The sequence below is a fragment of the Pezoporus occidentalis genome, unplaced genomic scaffold (assembly GCF_034315485.1).
Source record: "Pezoporus occidentalis ecotype Australia unplaced genomic scaffold, CSIRO_AGI_Poc_V1 ctg236, whole genome shotgun sequence".
Taxonomy (NCBI): domain Eukaryota; kingdom Metazoa; phylum Chordata; class Aves; order Psittaciformes; family Psittacidae; genus Pezoporus; species Pezoporus occidentalis.
This window is the reverse complement of record NW_026914244.1, coordinates 327,166-341,594: the sequence shown is the minus strand read 5'-3', so window position 1 is coordinate 341,594 and position 14,429 is coordinate 327,166. Positions and strand designations below refer to the sequence as shown.

General features: G+C 41.0%; 1 protein-coding gene across 6 annotated transcripts in view; it reads left to right on the top strand.

Annotated features, from left to right (window-relative positions):
• The window catches only part of SHANK2 (SH3 and multiple ankyrin repeat domains 2), a 358,561-nt gene extending 344,874 nt beyond the window's left edge, over nt 1-13,687 (top strand). For all 6 annotated transcript variants that reach the window (XM_062621925.1, XM_062621926.1, XM_062621924.1 and 3 more), the window contains one exon: nt 9,507-13,687. In XM_062621925.1, the coding sequence (XP_062477909.1) occupies nt 9,507-10,080 (574 nt within the window). In that variant the 3' untranslated portion in view covers nt 10,081-13,687. The remainder of the gene's footprint in view (nt 1-9,506) is intronic.
• The last annotated feature ends 742 nt before the right edge of the window (nt 13,688-14,429 follow it).

The window sequence follows — 14,429 nt, the reverse complement described above, 5'->3', positions numbered from 1 at the left end:
AAAATCAATACTGGTGCACTAAGCTGGAATTTACATAAGTCTTGTCTTGCAGATGACTGACATTTCCTTTCATATTATTTGTCTTATGTCTTCAAGAGTACTATTTTTGCTAGCTGTTGATTGTGTTTCTTGTTAAGCCATATGAAGCCATGTGTTAATCCATGTTGCCTCTAGCTTCATATGGACTGTAGAGATAGGACAAGGGGTGATGCGTTTAAACTGAAACGGAGGATGTTCAAGTTAGATAAAAGGAAGAAGTTTTTTACTGTGTGGGTGGTGAGGCACTGGAACAGGTTACCCAAAGAACTGGTAAATGCTCCATCCCTGGCAGTGTTCAAGGCCAGGTTGGACAGGGCTTGAGCGACATGGTCTAGGGGAAGGTGTCCCTGCCTGTGGCAGGGGGCTGGAACTGGACGATCTTAAGATCCTTTCCAACCCTAACTATTTTATGATTCTATGTATAACATTATATATCATCTTTTATATTTAAACTGATAGTTATTTACAGGTTACAGAGGAGATCTTTGTCATCCTTATTTCTTAGAAAATAACTGAGGCTAGCAACTACCATGCACTGTGAATATGACAAAGTATTATCATTCCTGAGAGGAAAATGAAAAGTAGTAGCAAACAGAGATACATCTTTTTCATGAAAAGACATTTGAACAGGTGTGAAAGCTGAAAACAAAACTGTTTAAAAGGTACTACATCACTTCATTGGAGAAAAACTGTTACATTTTAGAGAAACATCTGAGTTGGGCAGTGTTAGAAAGTTATGTAGGTTTTTTGTCCCTTAGCTTTTTTAATTCTTATAACTCAGCTCTGGCAAATTACATTGTGGAATACAGATACTCAGTTTGGAAACCAAACCACACATAGCATTATTGCAGTGTGGCTGAAATCCTACTTCTTTCCTGAAAAGTAAACCCAAACAGGCATCTTTGCAAACTAGAGAGAGGATCTCAAGGTATAACAGTGGTGAAAGGACTATAAGGCAATAAAGAGGTGGACAGTGGCTAAAGCAGCAAAACTCTTGGCTGCCCTTTGACTTTGGAAGAAAATGACACCTCCACAGTATTCCCATTGGGAATGGAAGGTGAGAGGACTGTATTTTGGTTCCTTCTGTTTTTGAAACTAATGTGATTGCATTATTTTTCAGTTGAGGTGAACTGAAGATACTAAAATGATCGGCAAAGGTTACTCAGGATTTCTTTTTTAAGCTAAGTAATAAATCAGAGACAGCAGAAGTGAGCCAACTCTCCACAGATACCAAAAGTGTGTTTTAAAAGGTGCTGCAGGCAATTCCTTGTCATCTTAACAGGAGTGATGTAGAAAGATGTAAATGGAGAAGTTCACTTGTAGAATCAGCAGTCCTGCGTGTGAAGCAGCGGTGGTTTGGAAGGTGGTGCTGGCTGAGCCTGTGCCCAGCTCCTCCCTGCCCCTGGAGCAAGGCTGACACTTTCCCCTCTCTCTGAGCTTCACCAGTTCATCACCAGGGGTGGATGAGAGAGGATTGACTTCTGAGCTTGATAAAGAGCGTGAAACAGGGAGCAAAAGGCTAATAGCAAAATTTGTCACGGTGGAGAAAACGCTCGGATTTCGTTTTGGTATGCTCTGTATGTTTATGCCCTGAACTGCCTCTTTACATTTCACTTCTGTTCTCAGAGGTGCCTGCAGAAAAGTGATGGATACATGGTAAATGCTTCCCAGACAAAGGTTGAGGTTTTTTACTCCTTTTACTGTTGCCTTATGTTTTAAGAAGTAAAATAAATTACAGCCTTTCTAGCCCAGTTGCACAACTGACATCATTTCTCATAAAGCTGTCAAATATTATGACCAAGGAATGCCATCTTGCCAAAATTCCAAGTATTACAGCTAATATTTAAATTTTAAGCTATAATTCCTAGAGGTTTTTGATTCTTTTATAACCATTAGGTAGCATTAGAAAGGGAGTAAGGAGTTTTAGCTCAGGGAAAGAAGGGATTCTGCTAAATTAAAGGACAGCTCATTGGCTCTGCTAAAGGAAGAGTGCTAATAAATGAGTATGCCTGTCCATATCCTTCAGCCAAGGAGTACCGGGAGGTGTTATAAATAGGAACATTGTTCACAGGCTCGCTTGCATGATGTGCCCAGCACTAGCAGCGCAATGAAATTACAAATACAGATTTGCTCTTTGGGACATACATGAAGTGACAGGAATCCTAATATCACTATAGGATATCACAGGAGTTACTTTTGCACAGCCAGTAGACATTTAATTGTAGTTCACTCACGGCGATTGCCCTGTTAGGGTAGCACAGAGGTGAATTAAATTGTAGGTAGTTGTGTAATGGCTTGCTACAGGAACCCATAAAAATACCTTCTCTCTATGTTTTTGATAAATGAGGATTAGGAAGAGATAGTTCTACAGTACTGAGCAGCATTTCTCTCTCAATTATTACATTAAAAACCGTCCCTAGACTTGCTTCTTTCTCTGCACATTGCTTTAGCAGTAATTTTACACGGTGTATTTATAGTTTTATGTGGTTCTTATGGAGACACTGAGTTTCAAGATTTTTAAATAGAGCATGGAAACGTTTGGCTGGGAACCATCTGCTGCTCAGCAGCAATGACCAGCCGTGGGATAGGAAAAAGGAGGCTGGTAGGGGAAGGAAGAGGAGGAAGAAGCAAAAGGATATGCTTACTTACTTTGTACTAATAAAAGCATAATTAAAGGGTTTGATCAGAAGATTCTGGAACAGAGCTCCAGATCCCACTCCCAATTTTGGCCATCATTTCCTTCAAGAAATTTTGGTCATTAGGCCTGGCGATAGAGTTTTTATCTGCTGTGTCCATGTCATGAGGCCACAACATCCAACCGCCACTTCCTCCATTTTTGCCCATCCTTCCTTACAGGAAAGGTTGAGGCTGTTTGGATTCAGGGTTCATTTGACCCAGAACTATAGCCCCAGTGATGAGCTCTGGTTGCAACTCCCTTTCCAAATTTGGATATGCACAGGTACAGAGATGGGAAAACCCAGCCTGGGAGAGCCCTGCAGCTTGGCAGGGGATGCTCTGCCGTCAGCGTGTAATGATAGTATCGACCACAGTGCTATAAATACAGCGGTGCTATAAATTCACTTGAGAGGCTACTGACTTTTATATGGAGCTGATAAAAGAAATGGGGAGAAGACTAATGCAGGGGTGTTTATCAGGTTAGGGGAGGAGTGCTCGCTCTGTCTGTGAACCCAGCAGTCGCTTAGCAACGTAATGATCAAGTGCAAGCCTGCGAGATCCACTGAATAATGTCAGCTTGATTAATGCAGAATAGACCCAGTGGCTGGGAAGGAGAAAAGCCACAGCTCCCAGTGGAAACTACATCCCTCCCTCCAGCTCCAGTGTGCTAAGAAGGGCTAATGAACAGCAACTGCCGCTGCTGCCATCCCCACACCAAAATGATCAATGGCTTTGCCATAGGGAGAAACAATTTCTATTTCAAACGGTGCTTATGTTTCTCCATCTGTGTTTGTATAATGCCCCTGTGGCCTCTGGGGCAGCTTAGGCATCACTCCTGGAAGTGGGGAATACTTGTTATGAATGTGGTGGTTATGGAGGATGTTTCATTGTGCAGGATTGGGTCCTCTAGGAAAAATAACCTGGACCATGTTGGCATAACAAGTTTAAACAGTGAAACTCTCTATGGCCAGGGGGTTTGTCCATCTCTGATGGGGTTTTTTATGACTACCTGGAAAAGTTCCCCTTTTTTCACAAACAGGTAAGGCATTAATGAGTTTAGCAGCGAGTCCTGCGTAGAGACTGATTCTACGTTTGGTTTATCGTAAAGGGTGTCTGGGTTTCACAGATGATGAAATACATATTTTGTGTGGATAATTCTCAAGCTTTGATTTTCCAGTTTACTGCTGTCCCATTAGATTCATTTCCTAACTGTTTGTCAGCCATTTTCACAGGATTGCTTGCTTTGTCAGTAATTTTTTGCGGTGTTTCAGTCATTCCATTTTGTCATTTTTATTTGCTGTCATGACTGCTGTTGTCAGAAGAGGGTCATGCTGAAGTGCCATGAAGTAAGTGATGACCATAAAGCATAGCGTATTCTGTGTTATATACATTCTGCTTCTTTTTAATGCTCACTCATTGTTACTGCATTTTAGTGATTTTGGTGTTGACTTTGTTACAAAGTGCAGTGTGGATTAGATCATCCTAATCCAGAAATGGTAGCCATTCCAGAACCAGACATAGAATGTCATCTCAAGCTGAACTAAAAGCTGCTTTCATCAGAGAAGTATTCAAACAAACATGAGCACGTAAGCCCAGATTCCTGAACTTCTGTCTGAGCACCTAAATAAGGGGGGTAATTTTTCAAGTATGCCATAATTCTGCTGGACTTTTAGAGGTGAGAGGGGTGGGGAGGGATGCTTAGAGCAGTTTTACATACCTGTGTGAGGGGAAGAGTAAAGACAAAATAGCCCTCAAAAGAATTAAGATCTGCAGCAGTTATCACTGTCCAGTCTTTCATCCTTGGAAGTGGTGGGGTTTCCCCCTTTCTCCTCTCAGCTTCCCTTGACCATTTTTCCTGCAGCTCTCCAAGGAGAGACGGCTGAGGCCATCTCCCTGTCCTCTGCCCCATCAGAACTATTTCCTTACTGACACTTTCGAGACATTTTTGCCACTTGAATGGAAGCTGATGATCTTGAACAGCCTCCCACAGACCTCAGTGATTATTCTTCGCTCCTGCTGAAGTACCTGCCACAGGCACTAACCATTTCTCAGTTCTTCTCACTAAAATAGCACTATTATGAGAAGCTCTGTATCCTGCCAGTCATCACATCATCCCTTGCTCTTTATCTTCCCCAAAACCAGATAATTATTATCTTGCTTTCCTACTGTTCAATTTTCATTTGACAGCCCAAAAATAAAGTAAAAATGTAAGAGATGAAGGCAAAGTTTTGGGTTGATGTGTTCTCAAAATCTGTAAGATGTTTCTTGCAGTACCTCTGTATAGGGACTTGCTTCACTTATTGGTTCTCTTGGTTGTTAAGACTTTTTTCTCTAATACAGTGGAAGAAACAGTGAGTCTTTTGGCAAGTTACAGGACAAAACAGCTCCCATGAGAGCTTAATGGTTGTTTGGTTGCAGTGAGCCATCTTTCACCAATACGCTTCTGATACTAATTTAACAGTAAATTGGAATCCTGAATTTCTCGCATAGAAGCTATTTTGATGGCTTTTATACTTAGAAGCCACATCATTGTGACATAGGAATTATATATTGTGATTTTAATGTGAAGCAACATAATGGGCATTGCAGACAGTGCAGTCTTACAGCAACAAATGTTTGTAAATTGCTACCATATGCTGATTCTAACAGAGTAAATCTTATTTAAAATAATTATCAGACTTTTCACCTTTCTAAAATGAAATTTGGGGTTAGACAGGTTTAATACGGATTTAATATGTTTAGTGTAACAGATGATCAAATAAGGCTTAAGAAATTGCTCTTACTTCTCTGGAAAAGCCACAATACAGCAAAACCATGCCTGCTTTCCAGCTGGAATGTGCCTGTTCCTTACTGACCAGGAAACCAATCAGCCATAACATGCAAGACAGCCGATGGTTTCAGGGCTGTATCTGCATAACAGATTGTGTTGGAGATGTCATAAATTACAATTTAGGATGCGCAGGAGTTACACAAATAGGCGTGTTTTTCCCTCAGATTACAATTACAGTGGTCTCTGTTACATGCTGGAGTTGACTTGGCAGGTGAAAGAAGGGAAAAAGAAAGGGGAAAAATTAGTCTTGGAGTTAAGGACTTTAAACTGAAAGCCTGGCAATGCAGCTCTGGGCTTCAGCAGTTGTACCTGACCTTCATGAGGGCCATGTCTGTGTGTGAAGGCAGAGCTGAGAGCAGAGACAGCTGAAGCACAGCAACTGGAGCCTTGCAGGTTGCTGAGTAGTTCTGGAGGCAGCAGGGACCTTAAGCTGCTGTGGTTAAAACTTGTCCTAAACTGCTGTTGCAGCAGTGGGGCCATGTGCTGACTCACAGACCTGTTTGTGTGCCCACGTGTGTGGTAGAGCTAATAACTTTCTTGCAGAATGTGTTACTATAGGATTAAGTCTGTTAATGTTAAGAAAGTGCTTTGAGCTTTCTGCCCAGAGAAGCTGTGGCTGCCCCCTTCCTCACAGTGTTCAAAGCCAGGTTGGACAGGTCTTGGAGCAACCTGCTCTAGTGGAAGGTGTCTCTACCCATGATAGAGGCATGGAGCTAATAAGCTTTAGTTCCCTTCTAGCCCAAACGAGTCTGTGATTCTATGATTCTGTGATAAAAGGGTTAGTATAAATGATAGCTTCAGTACTACTGTGACTGGTACTGAAACCTCATAATCAAGTAAAATAAAACATTTTCTTAGCAGTGCTCCAGAGCTATATTTTTAACAGTCAGTAGCCCTGAACCAATGTCTTAGAAAAAGCAAGATGCCCACAGATCTTTTAGTGTTGCTTGTAACTGTGCACAGCCATTGCTTTGATCCAGGCTGGCAGAAAGCAAAGTACAAGGTTGGTTGTATTGCTTTGCTCACCCACTGTTTCTGCCCATGGGTCTGAGGTTAGGTAACAGTAGTCCAAGGAATGCCTAAAACAAGAGCCTGCAGTTTCCTTTTGAGTGTTTTGGTTTAGTGGCTTAATATGCTTTCCTTAAAGGAACAGTGGCAGTGATTTCCTGAACAAGGATGGGCAGGGAGTCTGTGAAAGGAGCAATAGAGGGAAGGAGGAGCAAAAGTGAGTTACAAAGCAGAAGGTGTACACTTTGCCTAGAGCTGTCAGTCAAGTAACAGAAATGATCTTTCAGCATCTGCCATAATAGAAGATATTGCCACAATGAGTGTGAGTACAAAAGCATGATTTCTAGTATTTGTAACACAGGAAAGTTAAGTAAGAGGGTAATTGCAGGTAAGGAGATTGGGAATCATTTTCACATTCATACAAAACTCATCCTGCTTTTCTTGCAGTCACTATGGCAGCATTATCCCAGTCCTTAGCAGAGCAGGTTTTTTGTTGATTTAAAATCATATCATGCCTTATAAAGTGTGTGTGATTCCTAATGCTAAGTTAAAGTAGGTAGAAATAACTTGCTCCCCTTGTTTAGTAGAATTTAATAGTTTCTTGCCACAGACTTTTTATTTCTAAGAATGCTTAGCTCCAGTGCTGGAAGACAAGGAGAGCCATTAAGCCCCCAAAACCTCACAAGAAACACTCAAAACCTTGCCAAGTGTTTCCTTTCTTTGTTGAATTGCAAAGACATAAGTGCTACAAGTATTATTCCTACTGTGTTTTAAGTGAAGTACCAATCTCTCAACACTCAAAAAGATCCCCCTGTTCACATTGAAATATATGGAACAATCTGTGGGAGACTGGTGGGATTGCTTATGTGAATAACATGTACATGCTCCAAACAGTTATTCTTAATGCTTTCTTAATAACACAGTATTGGAGCTTTATTTGCGTGAGTCTCACTGTGATACGAGCATGCTTTGAATCTCAGTGTTGAAGTGCTGCAGGTTACCTGATGTCTGGGTTTGTTAATTATGTGCCAAAGCCCCAGAGGTGATACAGGGAGTATGTAGCTCACAGGGCTCACAACAGCAAGCAGCAGACCAAGGAACCGCTGAAGAATGTCTCCAGTTCAGTAAAAGCAAGGACTGCAGGAAGGCTCATACTAGAGAAGGGGATTAATAGTCCATTTGCCATCTTTTTAATTGAAATTTTAACCACTCTTCTGTTCAGGATGTGGGTGACCAAAATCAAGTCACTTACTGTGGAGTTCACAATTACACTGCACTGGGAGCAGTCCCGCTGAGACAGGTTAATCCTACACCCCACGTCCTCCTCCCCAGCAGCCACATTACTCTGCAGGAAGGAGCAAAGCCATCACAGTTACCTAGGGCAAAGCAGCACAAGAGGGCCTCTCATTTATGAAGTGGATCTAGTGAAGTGACGTGCCTCAGAGAGAACAAATGTGGGCTTTGACCCCTGCTATATGGATCAGTTCTGGTACTTGATTTGGTGGCAATGAATACAAAATCTTTAAGCAGTGAGTTAGGAAGAGATGGCAGTTTCTTCCATAACAGCACTTTAAATCTTCCTTCTTTGGCTCCATAAGATCTTTTCTGCCCAGTGGTGAAGCTGCATTATTAATGAAAGCATCTGTATCTGACATCATGCACTCAAGTCATCTTCAGTTTTATGCAGGTATGACAGGTCAGACCTGTGGGCCATCTGGCATTTGGATACTGAGGGCTTCAGTCAGGGTCTAGGTTAGAAATCTAACAATCCAGATTGTCCTCTGGTCTGTGGCATTGCTTCAAGGATAAATAAATCCTTCCATTGGTCTGGAAGTGTCTGAAATTCGTTGTCTGAAGGATTTCCTGGTTGCCAGGCTATTTTACAAGAGAAAAACTGTGGAACTTAAGGTACACAGTGGTTCTGTGAAAGATCCTCAAGTGCACACTCTGACTGGAAGACTTTTCTCATGAAAAGTAAGGGCTCTGGGGTTAAGCATTTTACGTTATGATCAAACCTGAACCTGGATCTTCTGCTTCTAAATTTTTTCTATAGCCACTACACAAAAGCAGAGTCATCTGCTCTTTCACCAGCCTGTGAGCCTCCCATCAGAGCTGACCTCTTAGCAAGCTTCACGCCTGCTTAGTTTGTAATCCAGAATTTCCTTTAGGTAAGAGATAGGTGCCAGCGACCTCATCACAACCGCATCACCTCTGGGCATGCACAGGAACAAGAATTTTTTCTCCTTAAGTTTTGTAGTGGATCTGCCAAGGTACCATTTCTGTATAGAAAGAAACGGACACAGAAGGCCCTTTATGAACCTTGGAAGGACTGTGTCATTTTTAAAGCACAAAAAGGCCACCAGAACAGAATAGGAAATAAGAAAAGCTTGTGCAACACATTCTGTGAACAAATGGGAATACAAACATACCCTAAAATACAAACATAACATGAAATGCACTGAGTAGATGTCCAGAGATCCAAGATCCATTGCATCCTATACTACTGTTATTAGCTGTGCTGTCTAACAGTGTGTAAAACTGGAAGGTTAAAACTGAACTGTAGGATCCCTCCCCTCCATGGAACGAAGGGAAGACCAACTCCTGATGGCACTTCTTGGGGAGCACAAGGTGCTTGTGTGCTTATTCCACTTGGTGTTTCTCATTTAACCATGAATTAATTTGGTGCAGCCTTAAAAAGGAAGAATGTGCTCTGGAAGGTGTTTTCCTGAACTGCTCATGAGCAAAGGTTTTGTTTTTAACTATGGCTTACCATTGATGATTGTTTTATGGAAAAGATTCAGTGATACCATCATAGTACTTTTAACCTCATAGTGCTCATTAAAAAATGGAAATATTGAAGCATTCCAAACCCTTATTTACCACATGTTGATACGGACAACCCTTCAGCTGATGGCTGATGTATCTAACTCTCCATGTCTGTTTGCCATTTCAGGAGCACGGAAGTCATGAGTACTGTCTCAGGTACACGAAGTACAACAATCACTTTTACTGTCCGACCTGGAACCAGCCAGCCGATCACACTGCAGAGCAGGTCCCCAGACTATGACAGTAGGACCTCAGGAGCAAGGCATGCTCCAAGCCCTGTGGTTTCACCAACAGAGATCAATAAAGACATCATGCCTGCTCCTCTGACTGCTTCTGCTTCAGCTTCATCTCCTTCTCCAACTTTGTCCGATGTATTTAGCCTACCCAGCCAGCCCCCTTCAGGGGACTTATTTGGCTTGACCACAGGGCGCAGCAGGTCTCCTTCTCCCTCAATATTACAACAGCCAATCTCAAATAAGCCTTTTACAACTAAGCCTGTCCACCTGTGGACTAAACCAGACGTGGCAGATTGGTTGGAAAGTCTAAACTTAGGTGAACATAAAGAAACATTTATGGACAATGAAATAGATGGCACTCATTTACCAAATCTACAAAAGGAAGATCTGATAGACCTTGGAGTGACTAGAGTTGGGCACAGAATGAACATAGAAAGAGCTTTGAAACAGCTGCTGGACAGATAAGAATAGCTATTTTGCCTCACAAACTTCTGTTGATAACTAGAGATGGGCTGGTACTGAAATACCCCAAATGCCTTGTCTGTCTGCGAGTGCCAGCAAAATTGGGGGGGGGAGGGGGAAAACAGTTCAATTTCTGGTACTCAGGTAATGCAGACTGTGTGCTACATGCCCAAGCAGAAATTAAATGTTTTACACTAGTGGGGCCATTTTATTTCAAAATTGTGGGGAGATTCGAGAGAGAGAGAGAGAGAAAATTGTTAACTTCAAAAATCCTATCTCTTGATACTGCCCTTCTGCTGGAATCATTACATGCAGCTTTTCTTTCCATTTAGAATTGCAAGCAGTTCACTTTTGTACTGAAAAGCACTATATTCTCTTCTTGACATTCAGTCTCCAAGCAGGCTTCCTTCCCCAGCCCTTAGTTCATTTTAAGAGGACAGATTGCTTCATTGCCATTCAGACCCATTTTTATCGGTAGCAGAGGCAAAGACAGGTGCTGGAGTTCATATTACTGTTTTTTACTAGTTTAGCTCTCTGACCTGTTGGCAGTGAAGCTGGTTGTTCTGCTGGAATTAGTTCAAAGGTAACCTTGCTCTGTTTTACCTGGTATTTCTTTATTTCTGCAGTTATACGTAGCACTCTTCCAAGGTGGCAGAACAAGTTCAATACACGCTCCATTGACTTGACCTATAAGACGATGCAGACGTTGCGTAAAATCCAAGGAGGAATGCACACTTAGAGGTACAACAAAATGAAGCTAGTTTGAACCTGAGACCCCCAGTTTTCAACCAGCTAAACTGCTGCTAAGTTGCAATATGAACTCTGCAAGCCAGTAAAAATTTGGGGTTTGGTACAGATGCATCTTTGGACCTCACAGTCAGATACTCAAATATGCCGAGCCCCAAGAGATGCTGGTTAATTCAGTGAGTGGTAAGTGCTTAGTTAGTTTGAACATCAGGCCAAGAAAGAAGAAGAAGATAGATGAATGTTCCCATTGAAGTCAGTGGGAAGGTTGCCAGTGTTTTAAGTGAAGAGAGGGATTTCAGCCTGTTAGCAGAAATGGGAAGGTTTCAACTCATTAGAAAAGCAAAAAAAGGTAAGAAGGTGATGCCAGGATGGAGAGTAGTAGAGAGTATCTCGGCATGCGTGTGTTCCGAGGGGCCAGGAGAGTTGGGTAGGCATCCAACTTCTCATTTTTATCACCGTTAACAGGTATTGGCTTCTTGGCAAGGAGAGCAGGCTGAGCACCTCAGGGGCTCCAGCCATTTCTTTGCATGGCTGTTGGTGCAGTCACAGGATTGATGCATGCACCCTGTGGCCCAGCGTGGACTGGGGTGGTGGGGAAAAAGCTCGAGGGCTTTCCAGGAGACTTCAGTCAGCAGGGGAGAAATACACAGATTTGGTTAAAAGTCTGACTTTCCTTTTTATTTCCCTTTTTTTTTAAAGTTAACAAATCTCTCTCTGCATGTTTGAGCTCCCCTTGTAATTTACACCTCTTCATAGCTGTGAGTTTTGTAGGTCTTTATTAACGTAATACTCAAGACGTTCAAGGTGGGTAAATTGTGTGTGGACAGCTAGACTGCCTACCTACCATCCTTCCAGGTTCTCTTACATTTTGGAAGGTACCTGAACTTTCTTTCCTTGATATGGTCCTTGATATGGTCCAGCCTATCTCTAATTTTTTTATTGTGATTATTTTTGCTCACAAACAAGTGTCTAATTAGGTCTGCAACAGCCCTAGTATGAGTACATAAAGTTTAGCATTTTAAATATCTTTCTTTACTGCAAGTTTAAATAGTTGTACAGATAGTTTATAAGCACAATATTTTAAGAAAATAAGTGGCTGGTCTACTGGCAGCCTTTGTGCCACTTCTGTGCTAGGAAGTTAAAAACAAAAAAAAAAAACATAAAAAGACAAAAAAAAACACTAAAAAAATAAAACTTTTGTGGTTTACTACTATTTCTGTGGAATAATGATAAAGTCTTGACCTTTTTAAAAATCAACCTCATTTGGATGCATCTGAACCAGCAGAGCTATGTTATATTTTCTATCTTTGCTAGAACTTCTACAAAGGAGGATGAATCTTTCTTCAGAAGTGGTTAACAGTTACCAATTCATTGGATACTCATAAAATACAACTTACTTACTTAGCCTCCTGCCCCCTTTACGGAACAACAAAGATCTTTTGACTTAAGACCTGTTCCTATATTTGTATTTGAAAGTTCCAAGTAACCTTGTAATAAAAACCAAGTGCTGAGGCGTTTTCCTTTGAGGAGTACTGAGTTTTTCCATAGGCGATGTAGAAATCGGCAGTGTCATCCAGATAGGCGATACAGGCAACTTGAGGCCATCAAATCCTTTCTAAGAGGTGTAAAAATGGTGATTTAGCCATCATTGTCTTCCATTTGGTGATACGACAGAATTCAGTAAATAAACCACTAATGCCATGCTCTCTTCTTTTTTTGTTTCTTTGGGTACAGTTGATCTTACCTCTGTAACGTGTGCCAGAAAATGCATTAGGAAATACGGTAGTAAAAGCAGATGTAGAAGTTGACTTTTAAGCTGCTTTTTAATCACAACGTTCTTGTTGAATTTACGTTGAACACGTGCTGACATACACGGTAAATTACAGGTGACAGTAATCCCTTTCTTACACAGGTGTGTTTCTTGTTCGTGGATCTTTTCAGGTACTGAAAGACTAGGTACAATATACCATTAGTAGAAAAGAGGTTTAAAGAGCTAATGAAATAGTTTATTTTTTACCTTGTGTCTTACAAAGTAAAGGTGAGGAGACCTGGGTGGACCTAATTTCCCCACTAAAATACCCCTCTGCCAAGAGGAATCGGTCTCTAGCTCTGTGCGAGGATCTTGCTCCAGAAAGCAATAGTAACAGATAACGACGTTGCCTCCGAGTATTTTCACCAGTCTGGAAATGTTGGGGGGGAGGAGAGAAGACCCATTTCTTTCATGCTACTATTATAGTGCAAACCAAGTTGTTAGAGATCTCTGAAATACATTCTGATATTCTGGGTTTTAGGATCAACTTTTGTTTATACACTGTAATTTAAATAAATTGCATTTACATGCCTAGTTTCTGTAATATTTGTGTATACAATACCAAAACCTTACAAGATGTAAATTGTGTATAACTGCACAGACTCCTTGCCCTAGGTGTCTGAGAACATTTTAAGTTGAATTCATATATTATAAAATGACTAGATGTGACTGTTGATTTACAGAATTTACATATCACAAAAGTTAATTATTTGTGGGACTTAAGTTAAGAAAAATAGTGCTTTTTTTCCTCCGTTCTTAAAGAGCATTACCCAGTTGATCTGGCGATGATTATGTGTATGAGCCACAAATATTGATGATTTTTTCCATTACATCTTTTCTTTTCTTTTCTAGATATTACTCTGTTTCTCGCTATAGTTTGTGTAACAACTTGTGTTCACGTTCTCTATGTTGCTGTAATTTTTGTGCTTTAATTCCTCTGATTTCGACTGATTAAACAAATCAAGCTCCTGTAACTTGCACTTTTCCCCAATCCTTAATACTCTTGTATGGCAACCAAAATTACTGTAAGAAATAAATATAATATTGCACTAAGGTTGTGGTTCTGATTGCAAACAGAGAACACTGTCTGGATTTTCATTAAAAAAAAGAAAAAGAAGTTGCCAACCCCCTTGCAATCTGTTATTGAAAGCGCATAAAATGCTTTAACAAAATGTAGATAAAGGTGAAATAATTGATTTACCTTTTTATTTCTTCTCTTTTTTTTTTTTTTTTTGGTTAAAGCATTCCTTATGCCAAACACTAATTCATTTCCTGAATGTCTGATTCATGTTTTGCTATTGGAAAAGTAAAACTTTTCAACAAGAGGGAAAAAAACCTCCGTATCTGTTTGCCTTAAGGTGGATTTCAAGTGATGGATGAGTATTCTCTTCCCTGAGCACGTGTATGGGAATGCAAGCTCTGCCCTGCCTGCTGCTGGTGGTCTCAGGGCACTGGGGCTGACTCTGCTCTGCAATTCCATATGGCACTGAAAGGTTTGGGAGGGAGTTTTGGGGAGGTTTTGCAGGGCAAAGCAGCTCCATGGAGAAAAGGATCTGGTCGGTGCTCCTTGCGCGTCTTGTGACTGGAAAAATGTACCAGCGGGGTTTGTTTGTACTGTGAATAAACAAGGCTCAAAATGGGAATTCCAAGGGAACCATTCACATCTTTTGGCTGAATCTAAACATTTGTTTTTCTATTTTCAAATGGTGATGCAATGAAGAATATTTTTTACTTTTCTTTTCTAAGATACTGGAATAAATGCCTAGAACTGTTGCCATTTGGTTTCATACGTTCC